The sequence below is a fragment of the Sebastes fasciatus genome, chromosome 20, assembly GCF_043250625.1.
Source record: "Sebastes fasciatus isolate fSebFas1 chromosome 20, fSebFas1.pri, whole genome shotgun sequence".
NCBI lineage: Eukaryota > Metazoa > Chordata > Actinopteri > Perciformes > Sebastidae > Sebastes > Sebastes fasciatus.
This window is the reverse complement of record NC_133814.1, coordinates 17,749,423-17,769,592: the sequence shown is the minus strand read 5'-3', so window position 1 is coordinate 17,769,592 and position 20,170 is coordinate 17,749,423. Positions and strand designations below refer to the sequence as shown.

Sequence of the window (20,170 nt, the reverse complement as noted above, 5' to 3'; positions counted from 1 at the left end):
AGGATAGAGGGGTGGGGGGGGGAGCGAGGGGTCTTTTGGCCACTAGTTTAGGTTTGATTGGTGGGTTTTGGCCGGAGTAAGGGGAACATCTGTGGCGTGGCAGTGCCAAGCTCTCCATGTGACAGCCACACTGGTGGGACCAATTGTTCTGAGTGCAAAGAACAGTAATCACTTCAAGCCCAAGTGTTGGTGGTGTGTTTTTACCCTCCCCTCTACATATCCTCCCTCCTCCCCCTTTCCATCCTTGGTGCGCTGATTGCGTGTGTTGTCTAGCTTCCAGACTCATCTAAATTTAGCATCTGTGGATGTTTCTCCAGGAGACTCTATCCACTGGTAGAATTTACATGCTCAGCAGCGCCCGCCACGCGTCGTCTTAGTCTCCCAAAACAAAGACATGTAGGGCGAGCGGGGGGAACGGACAGAACATGAAATAAACAAGACTGGTTTCATCCGGCCCTTGTCAAACGGCGTCTTTGTAAATTGATATGAAAGCAATGCCTTATCAAATCCTGACCTCTGCTGCCCCCTAAAGAGCAAACAAGAAAAAAGCACTGCGAGGTAGTGACTGTACCGCTGCTGTCACTTCCTCTTCTCCTTTCTCTCCCCGACAGTGAAATCAAAGCGCGTTGTTAAGAAGGCAGCCATTCGCTTTAAGCTGACAAACCTCTCTATTTACCTTTGATGCCGTGGAGTGGGAGTCCATTTGTTCCCGGTTTTGTACAAGTGCAATGCAAAGGCTTGTGCATGTTATCCGTCCAAAAGGCGACTGCAGAGTGGAGGTGCATGTGTGTCTTCTATGTAGAAAGTGATTCATATTGAGGTTTGAAAGCTTTTAGGGGAGAAATGACCAACAGTGAGAGGTCCATGAGAGGTCCATTTTTCAGTTTCCTTTTGCCGCTTTAAAGCGAAACGGACAAGAGGGTTAGTGAGTGAGCTGCTGGCTCCAGTTGGGGGAATGAATGCCATAAAGGGGTACCTGTAGGTCAAGGAGCCTGTTGTCAGATAAAGTCACAGCACAGCTCGGGGGCCGGCTGGTGAAATAAGGGCTTCCTCGGCTATTCATGCGGCCGTACAGGGAGATTTATTGCACTCAGAGTGGCGAGGCGGCATTACAGAAACCTGGGGAGAGCAAAGAGGAAGCGTGACTCTTATGGGGACGTACTGCTTCAGCCCTGTGTGCATTAATACTTTAAACCTATACAACACAAAGTGTAATAAGATCAATTTTGGGAAATGTGGTCGTAAAAATGCTGTCTTCTTTTTAAGCCACTCTGAGTGCTTTTAAATTATTCATCATGTTATTGGCGTGGCCCTTGTTTTGGTGACACTCTCTCACGATGCATCCGTCCATTTTCCATCTCATATCCGGGGTTCAGGGAGGGAGCAAACTAATATGGCATAGTTTATGCCGTATTAGGATTAGTGTTTAATAGCTATAATGACTATAATGTACTATAATCATTTAAGCAGGCCAGGACCAATATGTATCCAGTATGTATCCAGTGCCTTCTCATTGTGTCTTACTATACTGATCAATATTATCCACCAATAATAGGTAACAAGACATTAAAGGCAAATTCATTTTTCATGCACTGTTCAATTTTGAGATTTTGGGCTATTTTACTTCTATAACGTGTCTTTTATTCAGACTAGTGGAAAGGACACATCCAAAATACACATTTACGTGTTTATTTTACTACTTTGTTGATTTGTGTCTGTAGATTTCTCCTAAATTCACCAAAAGCTGGCATTAGATAATGCCTCATTTGCATATTTAAACCTAACATTTCAGGAAACTTAAAGTTTTTACGCAATTCACCTGTGGTGTCTTCAAAATGTATTGAATTTCACAAAACATATCTTTAAAGGCTGTTTTTCTCTCACTCTGGGCCAGAAATCTCCACTTTAGTAGCACTTGTATACACCAAACTTTCCAGTTTTATTTCTATCTATATTATGAAAGTTATTACAGTGGGGTTTGTTCATATATCATTCATAGCCTGATTTATAGAACATGTTATCCCTTAAAAACATAGCGAAAATAGATTTTTTTAGCTGTTTATGGAGTGATACAAAGAGATATCCAAAATTTTCTCTGTAAAAACCTTTGACTCTAATATTTTAACAATAGAAACAATCGTTTTAAACTTGGCTTTATCCAATGTTCAGATTTATGTTGGAAATGTATGCAAATTAGCACATATTTAACTAGAAGTGCACTCGGAGAGCGCAGACCTCCGCCAAGGCAGGTTTCATGTACGTCGCTAAAAAAATTCCCAGAGCCGGACCACGATCCGGATCGCCACCAAAATCTAAGGGATTGTTCATTGTTCCACACCCCGCCCCTCCAAAAAATTACATTCAAATCCATAGCGGACTTTTGGAGTTATCCTCCAAACGGACAAACCAACAAACAAACCAACAAACCAACGCCAGTGAAAACATAACCTCCTTCCTAGGCCTTTGTCCTTGGTGGAAGCAATAAGCTTGTGCCTCATTTGCATATTTAAACAAACATTTTCAGAAAACTTGTAATACAAAAAATAATTGTCTTAATGGAAGTAATAAAATGGGAAAGTTTCATGGTGATATCTCTATTAGTTTTATTTAATATAGAAATAATCTCTATTCTGTTTCCTAGTGACCTTTAAATGTTCTTGGACTCTAACATATTCCCAATCTTTCCCTTTTTTCCCCTCCAGCACTTACAAAATCCAGCAAATTTCCAAACAGCAGCGACAGAGTTGCTGGACTGGTGTGGCGACCCCCGAGCCTTCCAGCGCCCCTTCGAGCAAAGCCTGATGGGATGCCTAACGGTAAGTTGCCAGTCTCATACTCGGAAGGTTCAAGGACAATGAAAAAGGGGGCCGCTAAAACAAATGCTGCATTGGCTCTTTCCACGACTCCCTCAGGGTTACGGGGGAACTAATGTTTAGCTGGCTGATCTCCACCGAGGTCACTGGAAAATAAAAAGTATTTCACCCTGTAGAAACTAGTGAGATTCAGTCACCTCTCAGTGACTTCAGTTACAGTTTGTGCCGTGGCTCATGAAATCGGCACACTGGAACAGGAAAAGGAGAGCAATAACGTCCTCAAACCACAAAGCAATCAGTGCTTATAGGGAACTACAGTTACAAAGCCTTTAATTCCCCGGCCTAAATGCCTAGGGGCTTTTGATTAATTGAAAAATTAGTATCCCATGACATTTGAAAAAAAAGACCTGACTGTTTAGAGACGTATACTGTAAACAAAGAATGATTTTGGCCGAAATGCATCAGAGTAATTTGATGTAATCACAATCCTACACTAAACTGTCGAAAGAAGTAAATATACACTTGTAGCCTGAAGAATCCATTAGTCTCTCTCTCATGTTCAATGTATATTAAAGGGAACACTCCACCAAAAATCACTCAGCCTCTGTAGGCTTAAAAGGTGGCTCTGAAAAGTTTGCAGCTTCCTCCTTTGTGGCGCTTGGATTTACAGCAGTTACAATAGTTTCCAATGAAAAACAAATACGTCCATAGAAACTCTCAAATCAGTGTTCCACTGTCCAATACAGCTAAATACACAGCTTCTGTTTTTTTGATAGAACATACTTTAAACATACTTATAATTTGTTATAATCTGCTTATAGCACTTTATAGTTGTAGTTATAAACACTCGTAAATATTCATATTAAACATACTGATAATTTGTTATAATCTGTTTATAGCACTGTATAGTTTTAGTTATAAACACTTGTAAATATTCATAATAAACATACTTATAATGTATTATAATCTGCTTATAGCACTGTGTAGTTATAGTTATAAACACTTGTACATATTCATAATAAACATATTTATAATGTGTTATAATCTGCTTATAGCACTGTGTAGTTATAGTTATAAACACTTGTACATATTCATAATAAACATATTTATAATGTGTTATAATCTGCTTATAGCACTGTATAGTTATAGTTATAAATACTAGTAAATATTAATTATAAACATTCTTATAATGCTTTATAATCTGTTTATAGCACTGTATAGTTAAAGTTATAAGCACTCATAAATATTCATAATGCTTTATAATAATAAACATAACACATTATGAAGCATTTCATAATGACTTATAAGGACAAGTATCATAATACTTTATAATTGCTGGTCACTCACTGACCTTTTTTTTACAAGGATCAAAGTGTTTGTATTATAATTATCATAATTGTAATACATTATAATCTTCTCATTATGCATTTTATAATCACTGTTATAATGTGATTATAACTTACTCCAATTGGTCATTGTTTGCTTTAAGTAAAGTAATGTAGTATAAACGGAATATAATATATTACAAGCTGGTTATAAATTACTTTAAGTGGTCATTATTTGCTTTAAAGAAAAGTGGAAAAAAAGATAATTAAATCTAAAATGTCAGTGAGTGACCAGCAATTATGAAGTATTATGATACTTGACCTTATAAGTCATTATAAAATGCTTTATAATGTGTTATAATTATTGTTATTAAGCATCATGAATATTCATGAGTGCTTATAACTATAATTATACAGTGCTATAGGAAGATTATAACGCATTATAAGTATGTTTATAATGCATTATAGACGCAGAATGTGTTACCGTTCCGTGCAGCAAAGATAAACTGCTAAATGCTGTTGCAAGAAATGGAAGCTGTCCATTTATATATATATGTTTTTGGGCTAAATAGTATTTGAAACATATTGAACATTCAAAGGGAAAACAGATCTGTGTTCTTTCAACCAAACTGTCCTCAAGAACATGCCAGGCTTAGTGGTTTAAGAAGTTTCTATGGACGATGGTGCTTTTTTTGGTTTTGTTTGTTTGTTTTTTGCCGTGGCTCTCGGCCACCGTTGGAATCCATTGTAACTGTTTTGAATCCGAGCTGACTGCAGCTGCCATCCGTCACAAAGGAGTAAACTATAAACTGTTCAAGAGTATTTCCTCAATAAAAACCTCTCCTGAATTATTCTGTGTCAATGCAGACAGGAGTGTTCCTAAATGAAGAGATGACTGTCTGTCCTCTGGATATTTTGGGCCAAGAGACAGAACAGACAGTCAGGTAGAACAATGGACGGACTGTGGATGTGTCACTCACCTGTCACCTTGGGCCATTCTGTGCTTTAACATGCTCATTTCCATACCGCCTCCAGCAGTAGATAAGAGATACATATAGCTCCTGTTGGGTGCAATTTGTAACCCCGTCGAGGGAGCGTGGCTACAGCGAGCGGAGGAACCCGAGAGATTTGTACTCGAGCGCCACAGTGAAACCGCTCTGACACATCCCTCCATTCAAGTGGTTGTTTGTGTTACCGCTTTAATGTGCAGCAGCAGGTGCCTTTCCCTCCATTTCGCCAATTCAATTTGTTTCCTGCCGTGAAAATCTCAAGGCTTTTTCCTTTTAGTTTATGGGTTGTATAGACCTTAGCGTGAACCACACTGGGAGGGAGCACAGAGAATCTGATGTGATTGTAAAATTACCCGGTCTCAGACTGTAATGGTAAAACACTTCACCCTGTTGCGTGCATGTTTTCTATCTCACTGCTGCCTCAGCGTTGGCGTTTAGTGATGTCATACAGGTGATGTCATCTCCTACAAACAGCTAAATATTGTGAGAAATTTGCTACGGTGCCAAACAGCAGTCTGTCAGTGGGATAAGCAAAAAATAACTTCACAAGATGTCTTGAACATAACTGACTTTAAAAATGAAAACATTTCAAAGAAAAAGGGAGCTTAAAGGGTGACTTTGGCATTTTTCAATCTATTTTCCCATGTTTTTGTGTCTAAGTGATTAATGAGAACATTTTTTGAAACTGGTCCAGTATTGAGGGATAACGCTGTAACCAGCAACCACAAAACAAGCTGCGAGGGCAAGTGAGCAGCATCAATGTAATGTCACGTCCAATAAAAGTGCTTGTTTTTACCACTGACAGGCTCAGATTGGTATTATCAGTATCTGACAACATTATGGAAAGGACCTTACAGAGACATAAAACCTTTTTCTTACCTTTCACTTGATCCGGTCTGTTCCCCGCTCAAGGAGAAGTCTTGTGAAATATCCATATACTCTGGTGCAAATACGAATTCAAAGACCTCATTCATATTGTTGAAATCATTTAAATATTCAGCCATGACATTGAAAATCTTTTAGATAACACTAAGCTACACTTTCTGTACTCCACCGTTGTCTTCCGGCAACACGTTACCATGCCAGATTTCAGAACGAAACTTCTCCTTGAGCGAGACTCTTTCCATAATGTCATCAGACACTTATAATAACAATCATTGCCTGTCATGGCAGAAACAAGCACTTTTAGTGGACGTAAATGACGGTGCCAGCTTGCCCCAATAGAACCATATAGCAGCCTGTGAGCGGCTGCCGTCTGCAGCGCTCTCCTTCGATACTGGACCAGTTTCAGAAATTGTTATTTCTATTAGTCAGTTAGACACAAAAAACATGGGTAAACAGGTTGCCCGTTTTTAATGGCGACTTCATTCTAAGGCATGAAGAATTAAATAATTTCTTGTACACAGAGTTACACAAAGTATACAGTTTAAAATTTGACTGACTTTTGGTAAACAATCCACCACCACAACTCCACTGACTATGTACAATTTAAGTCCTGAAATTAGAACTACTTGTAGCTTCTTACACTAGAATTACCATTTATAGCAAAATGTCCCTCACAAGTTTAGATTCTAATTAGGCAGCCTACACTCGTATATCTTCTTCTTAATGGGAGATTCCTATAAATAAAGGCCAGATATACATGCTCTGTTTTGGTGTCACGTCAAGACTATACTTACAGGAGATAATGATACGGTGCAGGGAGCAGCGTTCAGCTGTGTTATACCTCAGGGCTCGTCTTGAACTTGGGATCGAGGCTATGAAAACCAGGCAGGGAGGAGAATCTGTCTCTAGTGAGGCACGTTGGTCCACACAGGCCTTAGTGTGTCTTACAGGTCTTAACGTCTCGAGCGGGTCTCTTTGAGCTGATAATGGCGATGGTAAATCAAAGCAACATGCGCCACATAAGGGTGATTTACATCACCTCCTGTGGCATGTGGATGTTTCTCTTAATGTTTCCTCTCAGTGGGCATCGCGGCACCGGAGGCCACATTTTGTCCACCAACTCATATGGAACTGATAAACGTGTCGTGACTTTATGCTTTAAGTTGAGGTGGATCTTTGATGCTGCCGAACTTCACTCTTATGTAACAGCGAGAATCTGGTGAAGACAAAATGTGAACTCCTTTGATGAGTTTAACCACCAGGATGGGCCTGTATTCAATGTGTTTTTCTTACGTCATCTACGGCTGCAATGATGTACCTTTTAAAATGTGAATTTAATACTCATTTCAGAGCAATATTATCACTTTGGTCAAAGAGATTATGTATACATTCCTGTTTATTTGTATGTTGTATTATGGCTTGTTTTAGTTAGTAAGATATTTCAAAAAGTAGTTAGCAAATATCAATTCAATCTGGTAAAAAACTTTAGCCATGGGATTAGAAGAAGTCATCAACTTCTGCATTTGAATTTATAAAATCAGGCACATTTATCCCACAATGGTGCGTCACTATGTGTATTTAAATGCAGATTAAACATTTTTTGTTCTGAAAATAAAATAACACATTTAAAAGATTGTGCAGCCTTGGAAGAGGTATGCACTTTCTGAGCACTTTCTACATGTCTTTGCCAGCCAATTAGAATTATCAGCCTCATAGATAAGGGTCTGTAGGGCCCTGCTACACCCACTAGTAGGATTTGTCATCTATACACATGGTCGATCACTGAAAGAAACTGCAACCTCTAGCAACTGTTAGGCGCTATAGTATAGACAGCATGAAACATATGGAGTGGAGGTCAGGGGTGATAGATGGGAAGTTTCACTTTCACTTTTGAAACATAGTTATTTTAAGCCAAAACACAAAGTTTTCCCCCAAACTTAACCAAGTGGTTTTGTTGCCTAAACCTAAAGAAGCTGTTTTTGTTTTTGTTCATGAAGTAATGTTTTAAGTAGTTTTACATGTTAGAACATGTTTTAAGTTTCATTTTCACTCTTACGACGTAGTAGGCGTAGTAGGCCCCAACTGACCCACATCTATGAGGCTTATAGCGAGCGATAACGCCTATTTAATGGCCTTGATTTCAGTCAAATCGGGTGTACCAGCTGATTGTCAAATTGGCAATTTTGTGACTTTCTTTATAGGAATAAAGATAGAACAAGATAAAGTAGTATTGGAGGATAAAAATATTAATTGAGTTGATAAATCTTACAAAAAACTGAATGTTTTTGTTGTCGGTTTGAAATAAAAGCAAGTCTCCAGATATCCACAAATAAAAAATTTACTGTACCGTATCATATTATTTGTTTCATGTCAGACATGTGTTAGTGTTTTCCTAGAAATAATATATCTATCTTTAAGAAAATGCTTTATCTTTCAAAGACCCTGGAATGAACCTCACACCACAACAGAACAGAGTATGTGACATTGTCCGCATGCTGTCGTCGTGTTTCAGGTGGTCAGCCGCGTAGCAGCACAGCAGGGCTATGACTTGGACCTGGGCTACCGGCTCCTGGCCGTGTGCGCTGCCAACAGGGACAAGTTCACTCCAAAATCAGCAGGTAAGACCAGAGTTTTCTCAACCGCCGTCTCGGGCCATCTGGCCATGCTGGCCTGTTTGAGCTCAAAGTTCCTGCCTGTCTGCATTCTTGGCAGCATTTCATGATACCCACCCATCGCTGCTAGACTGTTTAAAGATCCTGATACTCCAGAAAAGCACCAGAAACAGTACTCTAAAGGCTCTCTGGTATGTTTAATTCATGTCTTTTTATTTGATTATCGGGATCTTGCAAAGATTAAAAGAGACAAATGATGATCTTAGATTATTTTAAGGCTCTCTGCATGATACAAAATGAGCAAAAATAGTGATTCAAAATCCCTTTTCCTTTGCCCTCCTAATATCTTCATAAACTTTGACTTCCTCATGTCGCATCTCACATCCAAACTTGTCCACAACATGGAGAACTACAGCCCGATTTGGTTTCTTCTCTGGAGTTTTAAGACAGAGTGCGTTCAGCAGAATACTCAATTTGTCACACGCGACAAAAAACTACTTTATCAGCGACGATGAGTTCCTGTTTTCACACAGCACCGTCATCTTGGTGCAGTGATGGATTATTGGGACAGATGTATACTGCTAAATGTTGTTATCAAGCTGGCGAAAAAGGCACGCTGGAGCACGACGGGAATGAAGATGTATCGGCTGTCAGCGGCTCGGAAGATAACAGGAATATTTTGTGCTCCTTTACAGTTTTTTTTTTTGATTTGTGGTTTCCACCTGTCTTGGGTTATGAGGATTGTGCAGTCGCTTCTGTGCGCTCGGCCTCTCTCGCTGATCTTAAGTCGACTAAGACATGAAAGTCAGGGCCACATATTGTTTTAATTTTCACTTGTGTGTTGCCGTTTCTGATTTACGGCGTCCGTGGTTTCATATGTGGTAATACGAGGCTTCAAATCATGCAGTGTCACTCTTATGTAGGCCACGAGAGGGGAATCATTCTCTGCCTGCAATTAACTCATACTGCCAAATGTTCTAATTCTACTTAATGCTAAATCAAATCTCAGGCCCTAATTTATGGGCTTAGATAAGATTGCCAATTGATTCTCTGTCTGAATAATTTCCTGCAACAGTAGTCATTTGGAAACAGGCAAGTACTCCAGTCTAGGCAGCATCCCAAAGTGCATTTCATGGACAATCATGTACCTGTGTATGCATGGATATGTTGAGAGGCCTGTAGAGAGAGAGAGAGAGTCAATGGAAAGCACTGAGGAGAAAGCTCCCAGAAGCTCTTTAGAGTGGAGGCCCCAGTCGAGGAGGTTGTAAAGGCGGAGAGAAAGCCCTTAAACAACACTCCCCACAGGGCCCCAGGGGCAGGACCCACTCCCCAGCAGCCCGCGGGGCCGTTGCCGAGTGACGGGGGAAGGGAGCGAGTCACATGATGGGGGCCAGGATGGCGGCGGCAGGTCAGCCATCCAGCACCAGAGACAGACGAGTTAGTGTTCAGCGAGGAGCAAATCTGCGAAGCAAAAGCAGACAAGACATAAGATGACGGGAATTTTCTGTCTAATTGAATACAGCTTCAGTGCATGATGTTCTTTTGGCGATAATTAAATTAGCCAAATCTGACAGTTTTCCTGGATGCGGTCCAAGTTTTTTCTAATTTCTCAGCTAAATCATAAATATACGACCATTTGTTGCATAACAAGTTTTTTTTTATTGTTCTGGATACAGACGGCTTGAAAATGTTCCACCTTATGTTTGTTCCTTATCTTCTGCTAACAAAAGCCAGCGAGTTTTCTCAAAAGGAAAAAGCAGAAAAAAGTGTCCAGGGAGCATTTGAAGCCAGATCTTACTCTCATAACCCACTGGCCTGCTCGGTCACATCGTGTGCATGTTGTAATCTGCTCTGAAAATCTATGTTAAAAGTGGGCGGGAGGGGAGCAAGATCTGTGGTCGTTACCGGCGGGGGCTGCCTGCCACGGAGGACATCAGGTCAATGGCTGAGCGCTAATAAGTAAATCAGATTTGGTGTCCCATTTTAACCAGGCCTAACTCGTCTTGGCTCTGACACACTCGGCCGCGGTCGCCCTATTACATTTTCTGTTATGTCATCTGAATTCCTCTCCCGAACATGGGGAGAAAATTGAGGAGGAAATTACGCTGAGGGGAGGGCGGAGCGGTAGGAAATCAATGTTCACAGTCAACTTGGAGCTGAAACAGGTTGTAGCTTTGACACATGTATTCATCATGAAATGCCTCCAACAGTTTAACACATTAGTTTGTTAATTTCTTTGTAAGAAAAAGCTTAGAAGGGCAAAAATAGACCTTTATCTTAATGACACCAGCTTTATGTATCTTCTCGCCTGAGGAAAAGTTCATTATCAGCTCCTATTGATTTCATCAGTTAGCATATGTACCTGAGAGGTTTATAAGTTGACTCTACACACAGTGTGATTTAGTGGATGTACTCAGGGGGATCGGCCAGTTGTAGTCCTTTTTTGCAAGCGGCCCACACTGCTCGGGCCGAGCTGGGGGAGGGGCGTCTGTCTGCTAGTAGTGACCTCTTTGTGAATGAGATTAGCCTGCTCTATTAATCTGTGATTACTTGGGACTGTCTTACCGCAGGGCGAAGCCACGCACGTGGAGCCGTGGCTGTCGACATCAAAAGCAGGGAGATCACTAGCTCGGCGTGGATAAACTCATCAGGGCCTCTCTCTCCATCACAGGGTACATTACAAGTAGGCCTCTTTCATCAGTGTCACACCGTCCACTGCAGGACGGTTCAGTCTGGTTCGACAAAAACGCTTAATCACGATTTTTTTTTTCCTTCCAAGAGGGTCAGAGTGGCACATTCCCAATCGTTTGCGCCTCAGCAAGCTCTTGGAATTCCTCCGAGTGAAAGGAGGCACCGACTTATAAGAGAGGGGGGACCAGTCGAAGAAGTTTTTCTCTTCATTCTCTCATGTAACAAACGCCTGGTAAACCAGCTATTCAGGAGATAATTAGTTGGGCTTCGGCTCTCGCTCTTTCAGGTTTCAGTTTGTCTCTATGCTTGTTTTACACGAGTTTGATCAGAAGACATCGTGGGTTGTAGTTGAACAGCATCAGCATGATGAAAAACAAAAAAAACATCTCAGCAGCAGAGTTTTTATCCTTGGTTTCATCTTGTTGAGTTGGTTTGATTGTGGGAGATTTTATGGTGAAAAGTGAAGCCAATGAGGACGTGCCTTAAACTTGCATTCTTTCTCATAGCCAGCAGGGGGCGACTCCTCTGGTTGCAACAAGAAGTCAGATTGTATATTTCTGTACTTCTCACTTGATTTATTACCTCAGTAAACATTGTAAACATGAGTTTATGGTCTCAATCGCTAGTTTCAAGTCTTCTTCAATACAGCATGATGTTCATTTAGTAAATTATGGTCCCATTTAGAGTCAAATAGACCATAAAGCAGGGGATGCTTTAGGGCGTGGCTACCTTGTGATTGACAGGACGCTACCATGGCGTTGTCTGGTCTGGGTTTTGTCCGTGTTTTCGTCTCAGTGTGTTTTTAGTTCATGAAAGTTAAATGTAACATTTTGGTCGCCTAAAGTGGTTGCACTTAGCTCCGCCCTCTCATGTCACTTCTGGTTGCAAAAAAGCAAGATTGCGACGGCCAAAATGCAGTCTATGGGTGGGACCTCTGGTCGTGTAGGAGGGGATGTTGTGTGTAACTTTAGGCAGTGTGACCAACTGATTCATACCATAGAAATCTGTAAATCTATCTAGAATATCCATCATAACAGTTAGCCAAGTAAAGTAAACTTCATCTACATGTGTAAAATCACTCAAGAGGGCTTTAAAATATGTACAACCTGCAGCAGACGTGCCACAGGTGGTGTAGTATGTGCAGAGTAGACAGAGGTATCAGGAGTAGGTTTACACTATTAAGTAAGTGGTTTAATATAATTATTATTTTTATTTTTTTTCATGAAAGAGTTTTTGGCAAAGTATAAAAGTGTTTGGAGTGAAGACTGAATGGAAGGAGGAACATTATCTTCATGGTAGTAATTCTCATTTCAAAGCAAGTCGGTTAAGGTTAAGATAAATCAAGTGTGCCATCAAGCTTTTATACTTGAAGTGGTTGAATTCTCTCGTTCACGTGAGTGCAGATCTAACGTAAATAAACTACAGTTTTTGAAGTGCGGATCCGACATCGGCGTTCCACTGAAGTGGTGCTGAACACCAAGTTGTCATTGAGCTGTGGAGAAGATTATACACACAATACAGAGGTCAGATACACACAAACACGGGGCCTGAAGGGCTGTAATTTCTCTTCCCGGAGCTTCCCACACCAAAATGTTGTTTTTTAGCTTTCTGTCCGTCTCTCTGCCCGGTGTGCTTCAAAATATAGTTTAGCTGCGGCTTTTCCTAAATAGAGAATAACACATTGTTGGTGGCCGAGAGCTTGTTTGACTGTCAGCAGCAGTGGAGCTGTATCTGAGGAATAAACAACGTTTAGTTAATCAGATTTAAATGCACATTTGAGAATTTATTTTCCATTTATGGAAGTTTTATTTCAGATGATGGTGAGGCAGACGTGGTTCCTCAACTGGTGTCGGCTATTATTATTATTATGTCGTCTTAATTGATAATAAGAAGCACATACTGACTCAAATTTCTCCGAAAATCTGAATTGATTAAGACTTCTGCTTAGCCCAGTGTAGATAAATCAAATTGTTGTCTTCATCTGATTACTCTGTATTTCTGTGCATGCATATAAAGATAGTCATCGTTTTTTTTCTCTATAATTTCACTTAAAACTGTTGTTTATTTTGCACTTAAGTTCTTAATTAAATGAGAAAATACTCCGTACATAGATTATTTATTTATTCGATTACCAGAAAACATGCTATATCGTGATATATATATCGTTATCGAGATACAAAATGATATATATCGTGATATATATCGTTATCAAGATACAAAATAACCTATATTGTGATATATATCTTTATCGAGAGACAAAATAACCTATATCGTGATATATGTATATCATTTTCGAGATATGAAATTACCTATATTGTAATATATATCATTATCGAGATACAAATAACCTTTAACCCTAGCTACAAGTTACTTTATTAAAACTCAAGATGCCATGTATTTATGGCTGCACCATTGCATCAAATGGAGATATTCTAGATGTATTTTTGCATTATTGTATACACATTTCTCAAAAAATTCACTGCAATACATTTGGTATCTTTGGAAACTTCTGGGTCTCCACTAGAACAAAAAAACAAAACAGTTACATGGATTTGAAAAAAGCTCGGCTGCACCAGTTTGTAAAGACAGACCCAGGACGTCAGAGTTTACGAGGTTAAAGGCTTATTATATATGACACGAGTGTCACAGGAGCTATAAATCCACACTGTGTGTCCACTTTGGACCATCAGTGTGTTTTACACTCTATGATCACTGTTTGTGAAGTCCTCCCGGCCAGCTATGATGGATGTGTTGACTTGCAGTAAGGGTTCAGGGCTGTAAGTCACCTGCCGTGCACTTAGCTGATAGTAAATACCAGAAGAGCAAACACAGACCAGAGATAAGAGCTGTTGAGCTCCTCTGTCCTTCTCTGCAGTTATTATGTCCGTGGCAGCGGGAGGTGATTGGTAGCATCTTCAGCCGCTCCATATGGCTTTGTCTGTAATGTGCGGCGCAACAAAATGGGATGTTTTTGCATATTAGAATTAATTGACGTTGTATTTTGTGTCTCTAATTAAATGCACATTATTGTGTTTTAGCCGCAGATCAGTTGACACCTGAATCGACTCGCATGCTGGCGAGTGTTTTTATTTGCAGATGAACAATCCAGACACAGTTTACATGTTTTATATGTGTGTAATTATTTATCCAAAAAGCTCATGTGTGCTGAAAGACAAATGTGGTCTAATTGGCCCCTCCCTCTCTGAGTGCATCAGAAAGCCACAATACCCATCCTCCTCCTCCTCCTCCTCCTACTCCTCCTCCTCCTCCTCCTCCTCCTCCTCCTCCTCTTCTGGTCCTCCATGCCCCTTAATTACAATGACCAGTTTGATGGATTAAGTCGACTGTATGCAAAAGACAAGGTTTGCTGAAATCACCGCTTAATGTACCCACCTGAGCCGTCTCTATCGCCACTTTTCGGGCGTCTCCCTCGCAACAAAACGCCGCTTTAAATGAATTGATTGAGGCTTCTTTTTACTCGTTGCTCTGGACGCGGGCCAAGATACAGGCTGTCTAGCACATTAGGCACCACCCCCCTTTGCAGGTTTGAAATGTGAGCTGCCTGCATTTTTTTCCCTCTCCTCCTCTCCTCTCCTCCCTCCCTCCCTCCCTTCCCCTCCCCTCCTCCCCTCCCCTCTCTCTCCCTTCTGGCGAAGTGGCTGTGGCTGCTTCTGTGTGATGTGTGTATTGGGAGAGCAAGCAATGGATCACTAGACAGAAAAAGAAGATACATCAATAACTGCTGCATACATCCGAGGTGAGGAGATAAGCATTTCTCTCTCTCTCTCTCTCTCTCCCTCTCTGCCTGTCCTCCCCCCCATCCACCCCCTCTCTCCCCTCTTGTGTCTCCCCCTCTACCCCTGCCCCTCCCTCTCTCTCTCTTTAACCCTTTACTGCTGCCTAATTTTGCTAAATTATTTGTACCTTTCTTCTTGTGTCCTCCTCCTCCTTCTACTCGTATGAAGTTTCCTCTTTTTTTCTCTTCTTTTTTTTTACAGCTTATCCCTGTTTTCCCCTCTCATTGTCTCTGGGGTATTTGTTGCTTGAGTGCAAAGAAGCCGGTGGCAAGTACAGCAGGAGCCCATTAGCAATGACTCCATCTGTGATTGGTTTTTGCCGGCGAAAACGCAGAGAGAGAGAGAGAGCAGCCATGAATAATTGATGTGTATTGTGCAGTCAGTCACTGGACACGCAGAGGAGAGAGGAGAGGAAAACAGAGAGAGGAGCTGCTGCCCTGAGACACCGAGGGAAACGTGGGGGGGGGGGGGGGAGAAGAAGGAAGGAGGAAGGGAGGGGAGAGGAAGAATGTTAGAGAGCGAGAGGAGAGGAAGGTGGGAGGGATAGAGAGACACAGAGAAAGAGCTTTAAAATAGCTGCTGGCTTCAGTAGTGCAGAGATTAAGGCTGCCCTGTATCGCCTTTGTTCTGCTGTTGCAGATTTGTGCTCAGAAGTGTTTCTAGACACATGAGTTCCTCTTTTTCTCTGTGCAGCGAAGAGTGAGAAATGAGCAGGGACACTGCCGGAGTTAGTCTGGTTGAAATGCGGGTGGCATTTTAGACATAGAGAGGGAGGCGGAGGGGGGTGGTGGCTGTGAATAGGACAGAGCTGCAAAGCTGTGAGCTGTCAAAAGGAGGAGACAACAGTTAAAGAGGGTTGTGTTTGCAGTTGGGGGGGATTGCATTCAGTGACAAGAAGAAGGGAAGGTGGATGTGCTGGTGATGCTCAGAGTAACTTCACAATATTTCACCCCAGCAGATTTGAGTCCTGCATCGGCGGTGGTGTGGGTGCAGGGCAGGCAGGGCACCCTGCCACGACTTGAACTAACGGAATGGGGTCTGACAGTATGACGAGTGCCTCGCAGCGCCCCGCGTGATAGAGTTGCAACAGCTGACTGCTGCGTTTGACCCACTTACAGCTCACACAGAAGGGGTCAAAATGGCCTTGATTATCTCTCTCTCTCTGAGTCGCGCTGACCTACTTGAGGCGGCGTTTTCCGGGAGACTCTTGGCAGTTTATCACACCCACTCCCCTCTCTCTCTCTCCGTGCCACACAGCACAACCAGCCGGGGCTCACGCACAGATTCCCTCCCATGTGTAGTAATTCACTGGTTTCAGATCAGTGATTCGGTGCTTATCACGGTCTAATCGTGTCTGGTGGTGCACCTTTTTTTTAAAATAGGAGCAACAGGTTCATACTGAATTGAGATGCTAATGCACCTGTTCAACCTAAAGGAATAGTTCATCAAAATCTATATTCAGGGAGCGTCAAATGCTTCTTGTCTTTAGGCTTGAAAGATGACTCATTCATCCATTTACAATAGATTCCAATGGTGATCCAGAGTAAAAAAGAAAAGTAAAACAATCTATAGAAACTTGTCAAACCACTCCTGCAGCACTGATCTATAAGCTCAGTATGTTTTCAACACTTTATAGCTAAATAAACTACTTCCGTGTTTACTCTTTTGCCTCCTCATAGCTCTAAAATGATACTTATCTTCGGAAGTATCTTTTTGAATGATTTATTGGCGAAGCGCTGATTTTAGGCCACATTGAACATACAGATCAATGTGGAAAAGGAGGTTCTTTGTGATGAGTTTCTTTTGAGATTTGGATTCATTATGAAATTTTTTTTACTCTGACTGTGTGTCACCATGGATTCCACGCAGGCTACAAACTACGCTAACTTAACAATAGATCGATTTTGGGTGGGATATTCCTTGAATGAATGAGTTCCTTTGAAAGGGGAACATTGTTTTTTTTCAATTTGGACCCTATTTCTCTATGTTTTTGTGTCTAAGTGACTAATGGGAACAACAATTTCTGAAATTGGTCCAATGTTGAGAGATAACGCTGTAACAGGCAGCCGGGAAAGAAGCTGCGAGGTCAAGTGAGCAACGTCGATGTAGCTTTACGTTCACTAAAAGTGCTTGTTTTTGCCACTGACAGGCTCAGATTGTTATTATAAGTGTCTTTTCTTACTTTTCGCTTGATCCGGTCTGTTTGTTATTGTGTCCAATTCTCAGGAGACTTGTTGTGAAATCTGAATATCCGTATACTCTATCTCAAATAAATACGGGCGGCCATCAAATTCAAAGACCTCATCCACGTTGTGGAAATCATCTAAATATTCAGCCATGACATTGAAAATCTTTAAGATAACACTAAGCTTTCTGCACTCGCGTTTCCACCATGGATGTATTCCACTATTCCACCGTTGTCTTCCGGCAACACGTCACCTCGCCAGATTTCAGAACGAGACTCCTTGAGCGAGACTCTCTCCATAATGTCAGACTTCGATAACAATCTGAGCCTGTCATGGCAAAAACAAGCACTTTTAGTGGACGTAAATGATGGTGCCAGCTTGCCCCAATAGGATAACATTGACAGTTACAGCATTCTCCCTCAATACTGGACCAATTTCAGAAATTGTTGTTCCTATTAGTCAGTTAGAAACAAAAACATGGGAAAATAGGATGAAAAATACTGAAGTTACCCTTTAAGAGAGACAGTCAGGTGTCATTTCTTTCTCCTCTTGACTTAACTTGAGCATTATATGTTTGTTGGCATGTTGGTTTCTTTATTGTTCACTTTGCTTTTCTCTCCACTAAGACGGGTTTTGTTCAGCTGAACAGTAAAGTCCTGGTTTGGGCAATTATTCAATTTTTTTCCCCCCTAAAATGTGTGTGTGGGACAGCTCCCAACATGCTAAGACAAGAGAGGTTTTGCAACAGGCGGTGTTGTTAAAGAGACGTCTGGCTATAGCTGCACAGCACTCCACACGTCTCAACTATTCATTACTGTTGTTTTGTCAGCGCCGATGAATCTCTTGTTCCCTGTACGATTTCACCGAGGTGTGAAATTACGCTGAGCTTTTTCTTTGAAGTTTTTTTTTCTGCGATAAAGTCACAAATACAAATAACAGCAATCGGCATGCAGGAGCAGTTGATACCATTTGTGTATTTGCAGATCATGCAGGCTGTTTACATGGGGGTTTTAATGAAAGACCATCCAGCCTTAAGTAATTACAGGATGTGTAATCATGAAATCAAACCCCAGATAGGATTTTGATCACTTTTGATATTGAATCATCCATAGATCAGAAGAAGAAGGTGGCAGGGCCAGCCAATCCGTGTAGTGGATCATGAAAAATGATTATTTTAGGTTAATGAACTCCAGATAGTTTGTTTCAGTAGAGGTTAGTGTGGAAACCCAGTGATGTTTGGTGAAAGCACAACAGCTTTTGGTGAAATAAATAGTCATATATTTGTCATACCTGTACCTATTCATCACAAAATGAGACACAGTGTGATGTGATCTTGGAGAATTTTGATCATCAGAGTTTTTAAGTTGGCGTAACAGTAGATGGAGTTTCCTCCTCGCATCAAGGGGGAACACAAGCGCATCCGCCTACTTGTTATTCTCACTGTAAGTCCTGTAAAGAACAAATAACAGCGACCAGAAGCAGACTCCAGTGGGTGCACTGTTATTTGATCTTGATTTATGATCAATCCCATAGGTGGAGAGTAGTCGTACATTTGGTGTGGATCAGGTGTCAACTCTTAACCTGATCTGTATCTACAGCAGAGTGAGTGAGTAATGTTGTTCAGAAAGCAGTGAAAAGATGCTTTAAGGAGTCAGATAAGAGAGATCTGCGTCCTTAACCGGTGAAGAACCAGAAAATGAGGCTTGGCCGACGCTAAAGCCGCCCATTAAAGAGGCATTTAGTAATCTATGACCTTTATCGACCTCTATATAGGTGAACAGCGGAGATTTAAACTGCATCAATAATTCCTCTTCCACACGTCTATGGCACAATCCACAACCCCCCCTGCACACACAAACAATACTTACACATCACTGTCTAATTTGGATCAAATCTCTTTAACTGCTCGGATAAAGAGCTACGTATTCAATCAATACTAATAGAGAAGAGTAGGGTCATTGATTAGCAGATATGGTGATTAGATGTATCACCGGCGAAAAACAATAACTAATAATAATAATAATGATATTATTTTTTTATTTTTTTTTTAGGTTTATATCATTCTGTAGCTTTCCAGCGGTGTTCCTTATGTATTCAAATCCGAACATTAAAATTTGATTAAAGTACGTATGTTTTATTTTCAAAATGCTCCCAAGCCTTTCTAAAAAACGTTTTTCCACGTAACCTCACATAGGTTTCTGCATAATGACGATGCTACATGTACAGTATATATACATCCTTATAGTCAGTGTATTAACGTTACATACAGTAACTTTGAGGCGTACCGGCACAGAAGCTAAGCAATGTACTACTTAGTTCAGATCCAAAAGTCACACAATAGTACAAACAAACTAACCGATCGAGGCAGCAACTCCCGTGATCTGTGAGGTAAAATTATTGTTTTTGTGAATGGAGTCTGGTGGCTTTGAAGAGAGCGATATAACGGCTTCAGTTCCCCGTCGGAAAGGGCCGTCTGATGGCGAGGTAAAGCTACTGTGGATGGTCAGACGGCCCTTTTCCGACGGGGAACTGAAGTCGTTATATCGCCCTATTCAAAGCCACCAGACTACATTCACAGAAACAGTAGTTTTACCTCGCAGACCGCAGGGAGTATACATACAAACTAGCCATTTTTAGTTATTTCCAATACTTAGCACAGCTAGCTTTGACTCAGCTACTGCTAACATCCACATTATTCATAACCTTATTGATTAGCTTACTTTGGTACGCACGTAACGTCATTGCTTTTAGTGGAAATGTAAAAGAACGCAGATGATTAATTTAATTTTTTTTGCAATTCCGTCCATAATTATTTCTCATTTGAAGTATAGTATGTTCAATCATTCTCTCC

General features: G+C 41.0%; 1 protein-coding gene across 10 annotated transcripts in view; it reads left to right on the top strand.

The window, feature by feature from the left end:
• The window catches only part of LOC141758023 (zinc finger MIZ domain-containing protein 1-like), a 134,263-nt gene that overhangs the window by 90,919 nt on the left and 23,174 nt on the right, over nt 1-20,170 (top strand). For 8 of the 10 annotated variants that reach the window (XM_074619048.1, XM_074619047.1, XM_074619053.1 and 5 more), the window contains exons 4-5: nt 2,703-2,816; nt 8,546-8,651. In XM_074619048.1, coding sequence (XP_074475149.1) covers nt 2,703-2,816; nt 8,546-8,651 — 220 coding nt within the window. Of the gene's footprint in view, nt 1-2,702; nt 2,817-8,545; nt 8,652-14,625; nt 15,094-20,170 lie in introns of those variants that run through there. The other 2 variants (XM_074619057.1, XM_074619056.1) reach the window with 1 other exon arrangement.